Source organism: Clupea harengus, chromosome 16, assembly GCF_900700415.2.
Source record: "Clupea harengus chromosome 16, Ch_v2.0.2, whole genome shotgun sequence".
NCBI lineage: Eukaryota > Metazoa > Chordata > Actinopteri > Clupeiformes > Clupeidae > Clupea > Clupea harengus.
In genome coordinates, this window is record NC_045167.1 from 11,964,054 (window position 1) to 11,984,639 (window position 20,586).

At 41.7% G+C, this 20,586-nt stretch overlaps 2 protein-coding genes across 3 annotated transcripts; one reads left to right on the forward strand and one right to left on the reverse strand.

Annotated features, from left to right (window-relative positions):
- Positions 1 to 782: 782 nt before the first annotated feature.
- lsm8 (LSM8 homolog, U6 small nuclear RNA associated) lies at positions 783 to 3,586 on the reverse strand. The gene is made up of 4 exons (XM_012824441.2): positions 3,442 to 3,586; positions 2,398 to 2,438; positions 2,171 to 2,298; positions 783 to 1,230 (listed from the first exon to the last, which is right to left on the reverse strand). The coding sequence occupies exons 1-4, from the start codon at positions 3,470 to 3,472 to the stop codon at positions 1,140 to 1,142; spliced, it is 291 nt and encodes a 96-aa protein (XP_012679895.1). The 5' UTR covers positions 3,473 to 3,586; the 3' UTR covers positions 783 to 1,139.
- Positions 3,587 to 5,265: 1,679 nt separating this feature from the next.
- Positions 5,266 to 20,014, forward strand: si:ch73-139j3.4 (leukocyte antigen CD37). Of its 2 annotated transcripts, none has more exons than XM_042710138.1 (9): positions 5,266 to 5,372; positions 5,578 to 5,664; positions 5,788 to 5,866; positions 5,989 to 6,104; positions 6,333 to 6,407; positions 6,494 to 6,601; positions 18,578 to 18,760; positions 19,077 to 19,160; positions 19,288 to 20,014. In XM_042710138.1, the coding sequence occupies exons 2-9, from the start codon at positions 5,599 to 5,601 to the stop codon at positions 19,537 to 19,539; spliced, it is 963 nt and encodes a 320-aa protein (XP_042566072.1). In that variant the 5' UTR covers positions 5,266 to 5,372; positions 5,578 to 5,598; the 3' UTR covers positions 19,540 to 20,014. The 2 variants fall into 2 exon arrangements, with proteins under 2 accessions (XP_042566072.1, XP_031438483.1); XM_031582623.2 differs by lacking the exon at positions 5,266 to 5,372 and adding an exon at positions 5,407 to 5,464.
- Positions 20,015 to 20,586: the final 572 nt, after the last annotated feature.

Consider the following 20,586-nt stretch of genomic DNA (forward strand, 5'->3'; position numbering starts at 1 on the left):
CATACTAATGAGCCTCGCTGTCACTTCGATCGATGTTCAACTCAACCTATCACTGGGTTACTTGAGCTAAAGGGTGTTGCTATTGGTCTGTGGAAGATGCAAAGAATGGGTTTGAAAATAAAACCAGATATCTAATATTCGGGCTCTCTTCTCTTAGTGCATACTTTCTGGCGCTCTTTCTCTCTCTCTCTCCCTGCATTTCTCCTCCATCTCTCCCCTTCTCATCTATTCATCTCATTCAATGAGGTTTGGGTATTTGATGCAGTCAGGTTTTATCAGGTTTCTGTGGTCATTTAAGTATATTTGTTCAAATTGGAATTCTACCTGTTTATTTCAGTTATTATTTAGCTGTACTTATCCATTTGGTTTTTACTTCACATTCAGTTTGACTAACATTTAAGCTTATAATAATAAACTAAACTTGCAATAACAAACTGTTCCGCATAGAACTCCTCGTGTGTCATGTACTGCTAGCCTATACACTGCCTGGTAGTATTGGAGGTAATTTAATAACTTTATGGATTCAACATTAATTGTATTTTTTTCTGCTATATTTACCACTCTAATGCATTGTTCTGTCCCATGAAGTTCAGACATGCTAAAACCTCCAGCCTGGTGTTTTCCCATATATTTTGGTAACATTTTTGGATGTGTGGATGATTACATTCCTCTGCCTGATTCATGGAATAGCACAAGTTCTAAGATATAAGGAGATATGTACATATGCTATCTGTTATCTTATCGATAAACAGAACAGCTATATCGATAAAACAAACCCAATGTTAAATATTAAACACGTTTTATTCCATTTACAGTAAAAAAAACACTATATTGAATAAAGATCCTTTGATCCGATATGTCAACAGAAAGGACAGGGATTCAGTTCCATACACACAGCTCTCATTATTATCATTACTAAAGAACAGAGGTTTCCAGACACCTTCAGAGCACCGTGGCGAGGTTTCAACGGTGACCCAACAGACAACAGAGTTCCCAAAATTCTACAGGTAGTAATGGGTTTAGAACGTTGGGGGAGATTCCGGTTATTTACAGCACAGTAACGTGCCTACTACACTGATTAAAAAAAACACCCAACCGCTGCTGTGTGTGTGGGGGTGAAGGTGGTGGTAGATAGGTCATTAGTGGACTACAGAGTTGAGAGGTTCAGCTCTGATGTTGCTGAGGTCCAGGGCAGAGTCCGTCTCTTCATCAATCTCTCCAATCACAGCCCTAAAACACACCAGAGCGAACACACTTTTACAACCCACAGGCACTGCACAGTGGCATTACTGACTAATTACTATACGACACTACTCAAACTCTTGGTTAATGTTCACAATAAGTATTATAAAAACACTGGTTCTCAATCCTCATTCAACCCCTGCCCTCCCTGCAAGATTTCCATCTTTCCTTGGTCTGTGTCTGACTGAACTCAACAGTGGTATTCTCATCTGATTCTGCACTTTAATTAATGATTTAATTATTATTACACTGATTTCTGTCAAGTTTCCTTGGAGCAGGGATAGATATGCTGAGGGCAGAGATTTTTCCTCCAGCACGTGGTAAGTCTGCGGAAGCACCCAAGTGAACAAAAGCTTCAAACATTGCTGGGAAAGTGGGTGGCACACTGACAGCTTTCAAGTAATGCTGCAAACCAGTGCATACTATGGGCTAGATGTGCTGCAATGGGGTACAACCAGGAGAGCAAGACATACAAATTCTTCTATTTATCCATATCCCAGCATGCACTTCTAAAAGTGCGATGACAACCTGGTGTCCTACCATCCTATTGATGGTCATATTTTATGAACAGGGACGAGGAGAATGTCTGCACCTCTGCTTGAGGATAACTTATTGGTGAAAACACTGCAGCGTAAATATGCTCTATTCTATTCTATTTCTCTACATTATTCTACACCAAGGGTTCATAATCCTATTTCTGGAGCCCTGCTTTCTGATTAGGCCTCCTTTCTGATTAGGATAGATGTTCCTTCCTCTGTCTGACTAGTATAGGCTGATGTATGTTCTATGGTCTGGTCTGACCCTATAAGCTGTTTGGTCAGGAACACACAGCGCTTACAAGCAATCGACCAGAGAGAGGGGAGAAGGAGATGAAGTGGGAATGTGTGTGTGCCAATTCATTGTACTTTAGCTTAAAAGGGTAACTTACACATTGTCTCCTCTGACAATGTAAAGTCCAAGAACCACCTGCTCCACTCCTTGTGATGAGCTGAACACGCGCTCGTGGCTCTCATCCAAGATCAGGTTGATGGTCTGATCGAAGCCCTTGAGCGTGCCCTGCAGGTGACATTGATAATACATTTAATTACTAGAACACCACCACAAGGCAACACTTTCATACAAAATATTAAAGTAATTAATGGAAGATATACCAACCACAATCATTCTCCCGTCTGATGTAATGATTGCCACAGTGCCTTGAATGACAGGCGTTAAGGAGAACAAACTTTAGCTAGTAAAGTTGCATGGAACAGTTAGTGGACTATAGCAGTCATTCAGAAAGTCAACATTAATATGTAACTTCATCCCCTGCAACTGCTTCTGTGAACTCCTGTAAATGATCAGATCAGCAAATGAAAGTGAGACTCACACTAACTGGTGGGGTGGGCCGCCCCTTTCATAAGATAAGTCCTAGACCTAAATGGATTACTACATCTGCATGGGTCTTACCAGGTTGATAGTACAAGGTACATTTCTTAGAGTAGATGGCGTAAAATACCTTAAAATGCTACCGGTAAAATTACGATTTTACGAAATTTGCGAATTTGATACGTTTTTTGTCCAGTTTTACTCCAGCATTGATGTATTTCATCACAGTACAGTAATACAATTTAGTTTACAGCTCACAAAACACATTTAAGGTAGCTTGTACAAATTAACGTTCAAACACCTATCTCCCACCACACATGAAACACAGGAGGGTAGCACTGAAATGAAGCACTTCTAGAAGTGCAATGACAACCTGGTGTCCTACCATCCTATTGATGGTCATAGCACTGAAGGGTAGCACTGAAATGAAGCATTACTAACGCTCACCAACGTGTAGTGAAGTTGTAGTTATTTAGCTAGCTAGCTAGCTTATCGTTCACACAGGGCTACATTTAACAGACATGTTTACTAATATTAGCCGTTCCGGCAGGTAAACTACAAGATAATGAATACACCACCAGCATTGCTGTCTATAGACAAAATTCGGAGCTGCAACATATATTTTAAATTAATCACAGCCGGTGATTTGTATTCATTTCAGCTGTTGGACCATCTCCAGGTGGGTTAGCCGCGTTAGCTAGCTAGCTAGCTAACAACATCATACCAAGAGACCTGCAGCTATTGTCACACTAACATCAATAAGGAAGATATCAGATCATAGCCACGGTTGTCTCGACAGTACATATGTATTATATACAGATTGAAGGATACGGTTGATGTAACTTTCCAAGGCTGTTGACATGGTTGATCCTATAAAAGTTTAAATCCACCCGGGGTTCAGTTTCAATGAGCAAGGAACCATTTGACGACGTCCACCAAACGAAGCAACCCCGTTTCCCAGACTATAGTAATCAACCTAGCGAAATTTGAGACAGACAGAAGTAGTCAATGTGAAATCATCGAAATGCTTAAAGGGGCTATGGTTTAAACTGCCTGCACATTTTACTAATATTGAAAGAAGAAATTTACAGCAAACCTGTGAACATTTTAATCAGAGGAGTATTAATGCAACACATCTATTTTAGGCTATACAGTAGTCAACACTTAGCACGAGCTCATGGTATTGGTATAAGAAAAAATCATGTGCAAATTGATTTCAATAATTATATAAGTAAAATTCACATAGCATGGGACATAATTAGCTAAACTGGTAGAACCAGACCCAAATTCACTAAACTGAATAGGCAAGCAGAGCCAGGCTAAGAGTTGCATCAGGACAACTGCTATACTTATAACTGATAAACTAATAAAATATGTGCAACATTACTGTAAAATGCTGAGGTGTTGAGGGTGACACTGAGGCCAGCGCCTTATGGATTGACCAAACCCCTGCTGTTTACTGAAGAGAGACAAGGTGGCAGTGATGCCATAGGCCTATGCTGGGTTTTTTTTTGCTTAGGAAGGTTCCTAGCAGAGTGAAATTACCAAAAAGTATCAAGTGGCAGCCATAATAAGAGCTGACCGAATTCTGTAAATGCTAAGGAAAGTTGCTTCAGCGCTTCCCTTTTTATCACCTTTTAGCATAGGGTGCACTAGTCCATCATTTACAAAAAGAAAGGAGATAATGCCATCCCACAATTCCTTGGAGCAGCAACGTCAGTAACATCCGCCAACGCATAATACGTTAAAGGGTAAGGGGGTCCGATTCTCTCTCCTTAGTCCTTATAAATACACATAAAAAAGTGGTTAGGAAATGACAAAGGACTAGTGTAGTTATTGGGGCAAGCCTTTTGTGTTCTCTTTACTTCATTACCACAAGGTGGTGGAAGTGAGTAAAACTAGAATGAGTCACTAGGAAAGACGGGGATAGGTTTTGCTCTGAACTACGAGTCCAGGAAACTATAAAAACACATTGATAATGAAATCATGGCCATATATATATAATTCTCAAATGGATACATTCATAAAGATTTGGGTGAAAAGGAAACCTTTTGTTGCCTTTTTGGACGCACATCATTGTAAAAGTTCATCATTTTGTAAATGGAAAGGATTCAGGCATTCAGTGTTCTTTCATAAGTGGTCATTTAAGTACTTTAATTGATGACATTATCATAAAAAAGAAATATAACATATACAGTATATGTCTGAGAACTGCTCAGGGGTTTCACAGCCAATTGATTATAACATGAAACACTGATGCCCCCAACATGCATGCACACCACACTCTCTCTCTCTCTCTCACACACACACACACACACACACACACACACACACACACACACACACACACACACCCACACGCACATACACACACACGCACACACATGTACACACGCACGCACGCACACAAGCACGCACGCACACACACACACACACACACACACGCACACACAGGCACGCACAAACACACACACACACACACACTCACACACACGTACACATGCACACAAGGAAACTGTTCTCTGTGTTTTATGGGTCTTTGCTTCAGCTTGAGTAGTTAATCATTTCTGTTCAATGAGGAAGTAACCTTTAATCTGAAAGCTGAGAAAGGGAAAGAGATGCACAGCAACTCAGAGTATTTGCAGTACAAACGGGAAAGATCACCTAGATAGGGGAGGAGTTGTGCATAGGTGGGGGAGAGAAGAAGAGAAGGTAGACTCAGAGTGCCTTTCCCTGGATTGTTTACTGCATTGTCAACACAGGTGAAACAGAACATTTGAAATGCTCTTATTCTGAAAATGATTCTGTGTTAAACTTTGGAGGCATTTGTTGTTTGTTGAGGAACGTTGAAGTTGTGAGTGTTGGTATGATTACTAGCCAGTGATACCTAGTGTGTTGTTGTAAGTACTCTAATGGTTTCTATTGAGGCAAAACAAATTGTTCTTGGAACTTTGTCCCTTTATACAGTTGACTTCTCTGGACACAAAGATGAAAGTCGAGGAAATCATACAAATTCAAAAATTCTTTTTTATGCTCTTCAATGCATTCTTTGTGGTAGGCAAACCATTACAGTTTTTGTTTACTGAAAACTGTATGTTTAAAAATAACTCATAATCACTTACAATGTTTTTATTTTTTTTTAGAACAGAAAAACTCACTACCACATTATTTTGACAGATTTTGGGAGTTAGTATCTTCGGCTGTGCTGCCTGGATCTTATTTGACACAAACAGCTTCATTGAAGTCATAAGTTTGGGTATATTTCATTTATCAAAGTTTTACTGCACTTTAGTGGTGTGTGTTAGCTACATAAAGCATTCCGGTTGTTGTTGTGGCAACTGGTGTTGACCTGATGACGTGTTGTGGTTACTCGTGCAGATGGCGACGTGAGACTGGTTGCTGCTTGCCTCGCTATCATCGGACTCATGGTGGTTGGGGTGTCAGTTCTTGGCTGTGCTGGGGGTCAGCTGGAGAGCAAATGTCTGCTTATGTTTGTAAGTGGTTTTTACTTACCCTAAGACCTCAAAAGAAACATACAGAGTTACTTCACAGGTCTCTCTCTCTCTCTCTCTGTGTGCAATGCAACATTTTGCTTGTATTCTGTACACTGTATTCTGCTGATAATCCTAAGGGCACATTTGAGAAACCTCTGTGTAGGACTTTTAAATATCCTGTATTAATGCAGAGAAAAAAACCCATGGCCTTACATTTTTGTTTTGCAGTACATGGGGTTTCTTATCGCCATCGCACTTGGTCAGATTTTTATGACGTTCATCCTTTTGGTGCAGAGAAAAAAAGTAAGTCCCTCAAGTGTTGTTTGAACACCCACATAATCGTGATATGAATAAAATACTGTGCCCATCCATTTCTCTTTTTCTCATAGATTGAACGGTTTCTTGTCAACCAAGTTGATAAGACCATAGAGCAGTATGGAGGAAATGAAACTGATAACCAAGTCACATGGACATTGCTGGACAAGGTACAACGCTCTGTAAGTATTAAGCCTGTACCCTTTACACTTGCACAGTATATAAGATCCTTCTGAATCCTTCTCATGAAGGGTCTATAGGGTGGCATGGTTTAGTTCATTATCAGTATGCCTTTACATGGTGCCGTTTTTTTTGGAGGGTGGGGGGTAGGCCCTCGTTCCTCTGAAGTACTGAGTTCCACAGAAACCAGAGGTTTGGTCAGAAAGAGGCTCATTTTGTTGAAGGTTTTAAGTGTGTTTAAACCCAAATCATATGACTCACTGTGGAACAGATTTGGTCTACATTTCTTAAAAGCATCACTGTGCTACAACCATCATTAAAAGGTACAGTCCTCAGTTATTATCCAATACACTTTTTATCTCAAATTCAGCACATTTCTTCTCGTGGTTCTCTGTGTGCGCTCCAATTTGTTCGTACACAGTCCTGGCTCTGTAAAATAAAGTGGATTGGTCCTAAGCAATGCACTGTTCCAGATGCTGATTGGATGCAAGTGTAGCAGGTCTATCCTGTGCTATTCCACCATGGCCATATTAGTGTGGGGGCACTAAAGAGCTATCCTCTACCAGTGACTCGTTCTTTCTTCTGTTTCCATCTGTCCATATCTTTTTTCATCTTTTTCTATCTTTTTTCATCTAAAAACACACACAGAAGTAGGAAGTGTGTTTTACACCAGTAATAGTAGACTATGGATAATTACTTGTGTAGAACCTACTGAGATTATGGATTATCACTCTGTGTGGTCTGCCCTGCTATTGTTTCTGACAGCCGAGCAACCCTTTTCCAAATTGAAACTCATTAAGACCTACCTGAGGAGCAGGAGAGGCTGAATGGTCTGGCTATCCTGTTCATTGAAAAAGCAAATCATGCATCACCACTTTCATGTTTGAAAGGCATCGTTTCGGCTTGCAGGTGTGCTGTGCCTCTGACTGTGCTCAGTCAGCTTGTCTGTCTTGACGTTCAGATGTTGCGCCTAAACTAGCTATATCTATTGTCTTGTCACATGATCAAATAGAGACTTGACATTGGACAACAACATGCATATTACCCAGCAATCATCATTGCAAATCTGAATATGACAAAAATACCCCAAAAAATAAGAACGCATTCATTTCATTGAATCGTTTTTTAATAGTTTCTATATTGTATGTAAGATAAGCATATCGTTTTGTTATAGATTGCTACTATTTTTTCCACAAATAATACCTACCATGATGGAGATAAATTTGCCTTTTCAAGTGCATATATAGCATTAGACACTCTCTACAATGTAATGCTATGTGTCTCCAAGACCCATGTGACTTCACCCGTTGCACTTGCCCAAAGGAAGATATCACGGAATAACCCATCTTCGACAAAAAAACGTTGCTCCACATACTGTTCTGGCGGTGAATTGTTTTCAGCACCCACAGCCTTCGGAGAAGTATAAATCAAAAAGAGTATGTCCGAATCCATCTGCCCGCCCATCCGTAACGAGGACGGAGAACGACGCAGAAGTATAATTCGACCTTAAGACCTATTTTGTTCAATTCTTCCTGTAAGAAACCACTTTCCAGACCAATGGCGGAACTGGGAGTGGATGAAGGTTTCTGCATGTCCGTCTGTGCCTTGCTGAAATATCATATTTTATATATAATATAATATATAACCAATATATAATATAATATACAATATGATATATAATATTTAACCAATCTTGGTAAACCTAATTAATCTGACTCCACTCAATTTAGGAACTCAACCTTGGTCCCTGCTTTTTTAATGCAAAAATATTACCCGTTAGATAGGCTGACCTAGGGTCATTTCTCTTGGATACCTACAACATGTTATGACGAATACCTCTCTTACTTTTTAGTGACGGGTTTCTTCTAGAAATAGTGTCATGGCCATTTTCTAGATTTAGGTGTATTCCATGCATAAAACCTGTTACTAAATCCTGAGAATAGCTCAGAGGCTGCAGTACTGCCACGGATTGCTACATTTACCAGCATGTTAGTCCTAACTGGTTCAAGGACTGAGTGCCAGGCTGCTCTGCCAGCTCAGTATAACCATTCGGTCCAGCGCAGAGGCTAGAAGGCAATACACTGCTGTATATTACAATGTAACAGTTCTACATTGGCTCACTTGCAGTGTGTCTAACCCAGGTGTTCACCTCAAGACTTTTATTACTGCTTTTTGGTTTGGAACTAATCCTAGTCATGTGTTGCAATACTTCTCGTCTTAATCATTTCAGCAGAGGCAACAGTGGATGAGGGCATCACAGTTTATTTGTCAGGTGCAAATTACTAATTCAGTTTCACCTTCAAATAATCTAAAATGAATAATCCAAAGTTACAAGCACCAAAGAGCACATTCAGAGTCAACCCTAAAGTCAATCCTAGTGGAACAATGCAAGCCTGGAATGTTCTTAAAGACATCTTCTATACACAACTGTCTGAACCAGAGTGAAAGCGAAGATGAGGGCGCTGCCGATGGTGCACCCTCTGAACACCCAGTCCCACCAGGTGAAAGCATACTGGGCTGACATACAGGATCTTGGCTGTTTTCCTGGCCAGATTCGCCTGCACCTGGGCCTGGTTGTTGAATAACCTGTTGCACAAGGCTTATTGTGTCGGTTAGAGCTTGCACGCCTTCCTCAGAGAAGGCATCCTCCCATCTGGGAGAAATATCCAGGTCCAGTGGAACCCTTCCCAGAGTAATGACCTGCCCCATGGAGAAATCTTTGGTTACCTCTAAGAAAAACTGTGATTTGTCAGGCAGGTCAGACCCCCATAGGGTAAGGAGTTAATTTAGCTCAGGACGCACCACTGTGTCCGTGACACCTGGATGGCATCGGCATATCCATGCAGCGACTGGACATTGATGAGCTTTGTATCTTTATAGGAGAAAGGTTGCAAAGTGTTATAGGTACACACATTTACATTTACATTTAGTCATTTAGCAGACGCTTTTATCCAAAGCGACTTACATATGTGCGACTTACAATGTATACACATTTTACATTTACACTGATGGCACACTGCACATCAGGAGCAATTAGGGGTTCAGTGCCTTGCTCAAGGACACTTCGACAGGGAATCGAACTAGCAACCTTCTGATTACTAAACGACTTCTTTACCTCCTGTACCACTGCCGCCCCCATAAGCACACACACAACATAACTTGATGTTTCCTGACAAAAGGTCTGACAGGGAAACCAGGTCTCAGTCCCTCTGAGTCATACACCCAGTTATGTGATCCCATTTGAGCACCCGATCCTTTACCACTGCGCCAATTGAGTGTATGAAGAATTTAGGAACACTTGGAAAGGTAGCAAAGGAAAGGAAAGTTAGCAAAGAAGCCATTACAGCCTGTATATTCATTCCCTGTTTACATCATTAATGTTTTTCAGATGCAAGCCACCTATGGAGATCTAGGATTTCAATAAGATCCCTTTAGGCAGTGGCGGCGCCAGGCATTTTTTTCTGCAGGTGCTATGGGGGAGCTCGGCGTTTTAGTGAGGGTGCTATGAAATGAAGATGATAGCCTATGTGTCACGTGGTTCTCAACTACAACAACTTTACATGTTTGCTCTCTGAAGCGTCTTTGGGGTCCATGAAAAGCGCTAAACAAACCGATAGTATTATTATTATCATTATCTAGGCTCCTTCCGACTAACGCGCACATCTGCGACGGTCACTGACAAAAGGCATACAGCATGTTATAGAGTCCGCAATCCCAAATACCTAACTTACTTTAAAACACTTGTGGTAGTGAGGGTTAAAGTTGGGCGACAGGTGACCACTACCATGTCAGATAGAGTGAAATTAATCTTGGAATAGCAGATAGAATGAACTAAAACAGTCAAGGAGTCATAAATGCGTTAAAAAGGTATATATTATTTCAGTTCACAATTATCAGTAATCACATAGAACCTTATGTATACCTAGTGTAGCGCCCCCTAGTGTACAGCTGACTACGCCACCCCTTGATCTCAGTTTGTCTGTGCTAAGGCCAGAGCAAGGGGAACTCTGTCTCAATAATCCGTACAGACACAGGTTCTTGGAAAAGTATAAAAATAGTCTTTTTTTATTAATACATGGTATTAAAGTGTTGGTTTGGTTGGTCAACAGTAAAATAAATAACAAGGGAATACAGTGGGGAATCGCCAAGCTAACGGCACAGGAGCCAGAGAAGACAATGAGAACCACAACTAGAAGGGTTAGGGTCCCAATCACACGTGATCACTGTCTATAGACACACTGCAACTAAATGTCACTCTGATAAACTTAATTTAAGGACTTAAGACTTCATGCTTCACAGCAACTTCCTGTCACACGTCTAAGCTATACATTAAGTGCAAGAGGGGGAACTAGGGAGATTGCCTTCTCAGAAGGGCCCTGTATGCTACCCTGGCTCCACCACCACCGAGGCTGGCTACACGAGAGGGAGGGGGGACAAAACAAAGGAATGATGAAACCACTCTAGCCTGTGATGTACAATAACTGCACTCTCACTACAATACTCGTTACGATCAACAGGCTAGAGGAAAAACAAACCAAAATCTAGTTAAACAATAATCACCACCACAATCATACGTGTAGAGAACAGCAACAGCAACACTCCAAATGCTGGTTGCAGTTAAACAGTCTGCCGCTCACGTTACCGGATGCAAGGAACGCTACGTTTATAGCAGGTACCCAACGACAGCCACAATACCCAGCGGGTGCTTGTCCATGGAAATGCTCACGCAAAACACTGGTACACCGCGGTTCAATCAGCGTCTGCTTCCCCATACACACTATTGAGACAAACATTTCTTAGCATGCTTGTGAATCAGAATCAAGGAAAACCGCTTTGACATACCTTTGTAGTTCGAGACAGCACCCACATCACTGCTTCCTCACACCAGTGCCAGCAGCAGAGTGATAACATACCGGCATAAGGACCCCAGGTGTCTATATATATATCTACACGCCTACCTCTACGGCATTTAGGTGGCCTACCAGATGCCCACTCCACCCCCCAATTAGTGACGTGATTGGCACTGGGAAGAGAGCGCACAAACGATGGAGGGAGACTAATGGAGCCTAGTCCTAACCTGGTGCCCAGGCTACACTAGTGCACAGACAGACTGCTTGTTTTAGGCTAAAGAGTCTCCAAAAAAATCCAAAAAAGGAAAAAGTTAAAATCTTTGGCAAAAAAGGGCATCTTCGTTGCTAATCAACCGAAACGAGTCTTCAGCGACACAGGGCAATCAATGCATGCAACAAATCAGACAGCTTTCATTAATGTTACACAGCTAACAATACCTTAGTTGCATTGTACTCCAACCACGCAAACTGTCCCAACCAGCTTTTACAAAAACTCCTTTGTTGGACTCCAAACATGCAAGGTGGAAATTTCTGGAGTTTTGGTCTTCTCCGACCATCCTGAGCGTTCATGCTAATGTCACTGATGCTGCTAGCACCATGGTTAGCACCCTCAGTAGTGGTGGAGGGTTGACCTCCTTGACCACAACGTTCCTCTCCTTAAAAATCCACACCAGATACCCCTGGCATTTCTTCTTCTTCTACGTCACTCTCGTTTCTTAATCGCTCTTCCAAATGTGGACATTTAGGTAGCAAAAACCGATGCATTGTTGATGTTAACTTGAAACTACCACGCACTAGCTCGCTTTCTTCTTCAACCGTCCGGTAACGTCAACATTCAAGCGTGCAACGTGAAAGTTGGGTCAAAGGTTATGACAGAATGATTGTCTGTGTCTAAAACAATCTGTTCATTTCAATCTGTTATTATTTTCTTTTGTGAGTTAAATATTATTATCACACAATAAATAACGCAGAATGAAATTAAATAACAATTATAAATAAACCATTATTTTCTTGGGGGTGCTATGGGGGTGCTATGGCTAATCCAGGGGGAGCTAGAGCACCCCCTAGCCCCCCCCTGGCGCCGCCCCTGCCTTTAGGCCTAGATGACTTGAGCAGGCGCAGATCTGATATATGGGGCTAAGAGCCTCCAGTGCAGGTTCACATGTGACCCTGGTTCAAGTGTGTGTGGGTAGCCCTGGTTCACGTGTGTGCGGGTAGCCCTGGTTCACGTGTGTGCGGGTGGCCCTCTACCTCCCCAAGCAGATATGGAAGAAGTTGAGTGTGTTCCACAGTGATGCCTCGTGCCTGTATGTCTGTTAACCATCTAACCAATCTCTGGTCAGAAGTGCCTTTGATTCGGCCGTTATTGGGGGCTCCTCGGCTCGGCTGCTGCGTTTCAGCTTCACCTTGTGGCCTTCACCTTTGTGTCACTCAGCACGTCTTGGTCCTCTCAACTCTAAGAGAGCTGCTTTCAGATGGTCAAAAATATCCTCCAGTTTTTCCGCCAGCCCATGTCTATTCATCAGGGATGGTGAGGAGAGTGCTCTGCCACACATCCCTCGGCTCTAGGTTATCCAGTCGTCTGCATCATTAGCTTATCCTAAAATGGCTGGAATGGGCCCTTTTTTGGCAGCATGCCTATACGACTTCCTTATGCTTAGAGCAGTGGTTCCCAAACTTTTTACAGTCCCGTACCCCTTCAGACATTCAATCTCCAGCTACGTACCCCCCCCCCCGTTTAATTCCGTTTCGGCTCATTTTGTCCACCCTGAGGTAGATTGATGGCTTAAAATGGGTGAGTGAATATTATGTGCCACAAGTGACCCAAACCTTTTAAGGTTGTTGTTTGCCAGCCATCAACTAAACAGAAGACTTATACAAAACATTATTTGCAGGCGATTGGGAAGATGAGCGAATTAATTTTACAGGCTGTAGCGGAGGTGTGTGTGTCAACCGTTGAACAGGGGGGCGTGGCCGAAGCGGAGTTCAGCACATACGTGACATTTTCTCAGTGGTTTTGTTTTTTAATTAATGCTTGTTCATCGTTGCGAGCGTTGTTGTGTTTATTAGAAAGAAATACAGCGTTGCAGGGCAAAATACAGGGGAATTTGGGCGATTTTGATGAACAAAATTATGTTTCCGTCTGAAAGTTGCAATTCTGTTTCAAAGGGTACATTCCGGGAATTCCGTCCATTTTCCGTTATCGCGGAAATTTTCTCCCCGCGTACCCCCTGAACCACTTCGCGTACCCCTGGGGGTACACGTACCCCAGTTTGGGAACCGAGGGCTTAGAGCATTCACCGCATGCAAGAAGGCGGCTGATGATGGTAGCTTAATTGTCGGAGTCAGTCATTGTTATTAGCACTGCTATCTTTACACAGAGTTGGTCGCTGCCTGTCATCTGTCGAGTTTGTACGGGACTACTACGTTCTCTAGGTTGAGTCCTTTGCAGGGGCTACCAGGGTCGGTGGCTCCAGGCTATCTTGGCTATCTGTTGAGCTAGCATCTCCCCCACTATAGGTTAGGAACACAACATCATCCTGGTCACAATCATCCTGTCCCTGTGAAATCACAAAATAAGTTACTGATTCTTTAAGTGCAGCCATAGGGAACCCTGCAACACAGCGACGCAGTTTCGCAGTTTAGGCTCTGATTTTTCTCTTTCAACACCTGACCCTGGCATTTCCAACAATATTTCTCATGCGCAAAACCCTGAATTTGTGCATGTAGATTTTTAAGATCGTCTTAGTGGGACTTTTCCCAAGTACGTGTGGATGTTTTCTGTATGGACATCATATAGGGCAGGGGTACTCAATAGGCGGACCACGGTCCGGATCCGGATCCGGACCCAGACGCAATTAAATTTGGACCGAAGTTTTCATTGGTGCGTGATTTCGCGCTATATATATTTTTTCCAATGTGGTTTCTATCTTCCGTGTCCAATCCAGAGGTCCAATTAGGAGCGGTAATAACCACATCACTATGACAACTCACTCACTGAATGTTGGCCGCGAGCTCTGTGGGTCACGCAGGTTGTGTGTGTCAATGGCAACAACGCGGGCAGATAGATTTGTGAACGGTATCTTTTTCTCAGCAAACGAAAATCATGGCGTGCTTTAAACCTGACAAAAAAACATTCCAAAAATCGCGACTTTAAGACAGAGTGGACTGACAAGTATGCATTTGTGCTGCCTGTGGGGAGCACAAAACCGATGTGTTTAATCTGACGGCCTGAGACGGTTGCCCTTGTCAAAAGTGGCAACGTGAAACGTCACTATGAAACAAAGCATGCACACTTCGAACAAAAATACCCGCAGAACTCTGAGGTAAGGGGGAGAAAAATAAACCATCTGCAATCATACCAAGCAACATGCAGTGTAATAGTTAGATCAGCCACACAACAAGAGCGTGCATACCTCAACATACTGTTGAGAGTCTGCCTTTTCAACCATGAATATGGTGAAAAACAAATACAGGAGCACACTCACTAATGAACACTTACATCAGTGCCTCCGCCTGACCTTCACACCTTTTATGCCCAAGTTTAAACCACATAGGTTTAAACCAAGTTTTGTGCATAGTTCAAACGTTTTTGTTGGAGTTATGTTTTTGGATTTTGACCGTCACTGTTCGGGACATTGGACTGAATGGAAATTTGGCGAGTGGACCTTTTGGGTTTCTAATTGAGTACCCCTGATATAGGGTGACGAAGATACACAGGAAGACGTTGCCAGAGGAAGTGAGGAAGAGAAAAAGAGAGTAACAGAGTAAGAGAACGAATAAAAGTCAGTCTTGGATAGGCTGAAACTCATTGGCACGAGTTAAAAGAGACAAAAGAATGCCGAGCTGGCCTCCTTTCTGTTGGACTAGTCAGTAATAACTTATAAGCTGTCTTGAATTGTGCTTGCTTGATGTTTGGCTGTTAGGAAAGTTGTTGACTTGCTAGTTTATCATAACATCCCTGCCAATGTTATTTATGAAATAATGCAACATAGGCTGTAACCTTATCAGTGTCCTCCCTGTCTCACAGAGATTTGTAGTTTCTCCAAATGTCCAAAGTCATTGACCCTAGTCCCATCTCAGGCTAGCATCCAAATAAATTAATCTAACGCCTCTTCATCAATCTCAACTCAAGCCAAATAAACCCTTGCAACCTTGAAAACCCAACTCTGCAAGCTTGTAATAAATTACACGGTCCAATGTAGATCATGCACAGTATGTACCTTTATCATGTTGCTGACAACATCTTATAAGACACACACACAGACCCACAGCAAAACTAAAATGACCTTCACTGCAGAGGTCACAATAAATACATGCAGTCTATTTGTGTAAAATCTTGTAATATTCCTCTACCTTGTGAGTCAACATGCTTCTTTGGCTTACGGTGTTTTCTTTGCCGGTTTCATATCCTTCAGCTTGTCAACAAATACCCATGTCCATAAGAGGGTCTCAAAGCGCGAGTTGTATTTACGACAGTGGTGTAAAAGTGAACTACACTCCGCAACTTTAGGGGGAGCTCCATAGCAAAAACATACAAATTCTTGCATTATGGGGCTACACCCTTAATTCTGTTTTCCTGCCCTTAGTTGAACCCTTGTGTTGAAAAATCAAAGGGAAAGAAACAAATATAAAGGAGATAAGAGTGTCAGGAGGGGTCCATATATGTTTTAAGATCCAAAGGTTATCGGCCTGAAACTTGGAGCCTTACACTCAACACCTGATCAGTGGCATAAAGTAGTTGGTGCAGACAGTTAAGGCTAATAAGTCCACAAAGTAAAATCTGTAAGGAAAAAAGCTCACCTAATGAGTGATTTCTATGTACAGATCTTCATAGACTTTCGATACCAACTATCCAGAGTTTATGTTTGTTTCCATGGTGCTGTGCACTCATACCAGTACAATCCTCTCAGGTAGGCTACTCTTCACGAAGCTTGTAAAAGTATTGAACAGACTCCAAACATCATGGCTGTGGAGCAGCCCCTTTCAACAATATAGGCAGAATCACTTTTCAGGTGTTTTTAGCCGTTTTGCCCTCCCACCTCAGTGATTCTGCAAGAGTACCAACGACATGGTATCTATAATGCTGCATCTTAGGTAGGACCCAAACACACAGTCCAAGACACAAGTGCAAATTCTTTGCTTACTACTCCAGCAACAAACAGGACAGTGGCGGCTCCTGAAAAAATTCTCAGGGGGGCCAATTTTTTGATAATGATTAAGGCAACCCATTCAGTAGGTACATTAAGCAAAACAATTGTTTCAATTTGTTGTTAGCTGATTAACTCATACAGTAATACCTTTTTGTCAATAGATGGCAGCACACAACAGAAAGATTTACCCTCTAGCTACATAAGAGTAGCTAGTTACAGGTGGAAAGCTATGGAAAAAAGTTGCATCCAGGAACCCTCATAAGCTAAAATGATGTGGCTTCAAAATAAATGATCCCACTTTTTCATTATTCACATGTCTCAAATGTTGTATGATGTGTAACATAGCTTAACAGGACACATGATATGTCCAGTAATAACATAAAGAAGGGGGCAACATTTAAGTCAAAACCAACAATATTTATTGACTGATCTTGAAAGTATTGGCTTACAAAAGCAAAATAAGTCATCACATAGAAAATAACTCAGTTTTAGTGCAAGAAGCGAACAGTCACACTGTGAAACCTATGAAAAGTGACAGTGGTATATAGAAAGAGACCGCGTTAGCCACTTCACAGCCTGCTATCCACGATTTTCTTTCGTACCAATTCTTGGATGCAGGATTTCTCCCCCTTTGTAGAAAACCTGTTGAATGGATTAATTTGGTCTAGGAAATCCTAGTTGTTTTGTTGTCAATTTATCTTCATTACTACGCCGACTAAAAGGAGTTTCTTTCAAAGAGCGAATCAAACTGTTGCACTGAACGTATTCTTGACAGAATATGCCTTGACCGAAGCCGTATGACGTTCTTATACGCTTATACGTCCTATTACGTATGACGAAAGCATGGAGGGGCGAGCCCTCCCGGAAGCCATAGAGAATGCATTGAGAGCCCTGTTTTGTGAAAAAAATTTAGAGGGTGTAGGTAGAGATAACGTATTTCCGCTGGGATCCGTATTGAAACCGGAAGTTGGAACTTTACTTCGGTCTCTGGTTGGTTAAAACTTGTCATCTGACCTGAACAGCCAATCACTTGTGTGTTTAGTCGTATGACTTCGTAAAAGTTCGGTTAACAAGTCAGTTGAGTATTGAGCCGTATAACTTCGCATAAATAAAAAAAAATACAAAAACCAATTGTTTAAAAGGCAGGCGATCGCCAGTCAAATGGAGTAAAGTACCCAATTTCGGTTAAATCTTAAACTGGCATGTGGCATCAGGAAGTACATGCCACTGGCAGGAGGCGGGACATGCTAGTGAGCCGCCAATCAGCAGCATCGACCGTTGACAGCCAATTGCACGAACGAATACTGAGCGAGAAGTGTTTACAGGATTAAATTAAAGTTCGTAGTCAAAATGTTATTTAGTGACAATATCAAGCACTTGAACTGCAGGACGGTGTGAGCTCTGTATTATTATTATTATTATTACTACAACCATTATTATCAAAAACACAACATCAGTGTGAGCTCCATTTCTTTACCATTTCCTCAGCCATGCAGTGATGTAGGCAGTTAGTGTTTATCAAAAGGTTAAAGCAAGTCTTTACACATCACAGTGCCTAGGGCTGAGAGTGTGCTCGGGGTTTAATTATTAGGCTCAACAAAATGTGTGCGTTTGGCAAGCCATAAGTGGCTGTGATTATGAACATTGTACACTGCTATTAAATCTGTTAAAACAGATTTTAAATTAGTGGAAGTTATCCTACATAAAAGATAAACGGTGGTATGTCTTTGTTAATGTATTTCCTTGTGCAGCTCACCTTAAGATGACATGTATTTTCTCATCAGATTGTTAAACTCAAAACTACCAATATTACCAGCAGTAAAAAGGCTCCTCTAGCACTTCTTAAGGTGAAACTGGTGCCAAATACAACCAGTCTAACAGTAGGCCCATGTATTGCCAAGCTACATATGTTAGTTTATACTTGTTGCTGTCGTTTTGTTTTTATGCCTGACCAAAGACGTGTTTCCTATTCAAGGAAAAATGTTGTGGCAGACAGAACTCAGCTGACTGGGGGCAGAATGCGTACATTCAATCCCTTAGCAGGGATGACGTCTACCCCTGTTCGTGCTTCAACAGAAGCATGCCCTGTCCCCCATACCTGACCGTGAATGGAACTGAGATACACCGATTCGGGATGGGCAATGATACTTATACAGGGGTAAGCATATACAAATCATATATTATATCTGCAGCGGTTTTAACAACCAAGAATCCTAGACTTAAGGAAATACATTTTGGTAATCACACCGATTGTATCATGTGACGAGTAGCTTCACCTTTAAGCGTGTTATTATTGTTGTTGTTATAACTTAATAGTAGTAGTACTAATATTGCTTTGTATTTTTTCAAAATGTTTTCCCATCATGGCATGATTTCGTTATACTTAGGAAGGGCTGGTTGATGTTTGGGCTTTCACTGAAATGCATATACGTAAATTATATTTGCATTCTTCATGCGTTCCCTCCCTGAAAAAGGGATGCCAGGCCCGTCTCACTAGCTGGCTGGAAGAGAATATAGCTGTGATCATTGGCATGGATGTTGGACTGCTTATCGTACAGGTAAATATCAAATCTGTACTGCACAATGTCACTTTCATTGGTTAGAGGTTGTTATCCTGTAGACGAAACAGAGATTCAAATTCTAACTGTCCATCTCTTTCTCTTACACATACACACACACTGACAGGTCCTGCAGTTTACCTTTGTAGTGTTCATATACCAAAACATTGGTCGTAAAATGAGGCAGAAGGATTCCACAAACCTGATTGGCTCCATGGAGGTGGACCCTCAGACTGAGACTGTGTACCAGGATGGCAATCCAGATTATGATGACCAAGATTACCAACAGCAAGATTACCAACAGCAGCAGTACAATCAGCAAAATAACCAACAACAGCAGTATAATCAGCAAGATTACCAACAACATCAGTACTTTTAGCAAGATTACCAACAGCAGCAGTACAATCAGCAAGATTACAAACAACATCAGTACTTTTAGCAAGATTACCAACAGCAGCTGTACAATCAGAAGGATTACCAACAGCAGCAGTACAATCAGCAAGATTACCAACAGCAGCAGTACAATCAACAAGATTACCAACAGCAGCAGTACAATCAGCAAGATTACCAACAGCAGCAGTACAATCATCAACAGTAAAACCAGCAAGATTATGAACAGCAACAGTACTATTCACCAGATTACTCTGCAAGATAACAGACATCGGTATCATGATCTTCACTGAACACTGTTACATTTTTGGGGGATTTCTCTCACTCTCTCACACACACACACAGGCAGCAGATTAATCCAAATGATGTCCTCAATGTCAATCACTACAGCATATATACAGGAGTGGTTTTATTGTACAAAAAACAGGGTAAACAAGCTTCACAATACAAGTATGGCAGATAAATTTGCAGTGTCTTGTATTACTGGGATGAAACCATTTGTCCAGTGCTTTTCTTATAGAAAAGTCCAAGAGTGTGGAGAGTGGCCAAGTCCTTTAGAGATTACTCCTAAATCATCCTGTATGTGCACTAAAAGGTTTGGGATACAGCTCACAAACCAGTTATGTTTTTAATCGCAGGATATCTATCACTTCATACCAACAGGAGCCCTCTGATTTGTTGATTGCTACTCTGAATGGGCGTCCCTGAATTTTGCGGTCTGGAAGTCAAGTTGCATAACACTGAGGTAATGGGGAATGTCAGTTGACACTGTAAGTAAGGCAGAAAAGGCTCTGAATGGATCACCGGGGTGCCCCCCAACCAACAAGCAACACTTTATGACTCAGCAGACGTGGGTTCACCTCAGCTGTACGGGGTTGATGTGTTTACAAGTGTGTGTGTGTGTAAGTTGGTCTTTATGTAAGTGTGTCATGACATGTCAGTGTGTCATGGCATATGTGTTGTGGAGATGTGTGTTCGTATATGCTATATTTCTCTGTGTGTGTGTGTGTGTGTGTGTGTGTGTGTGTGTGTGTGT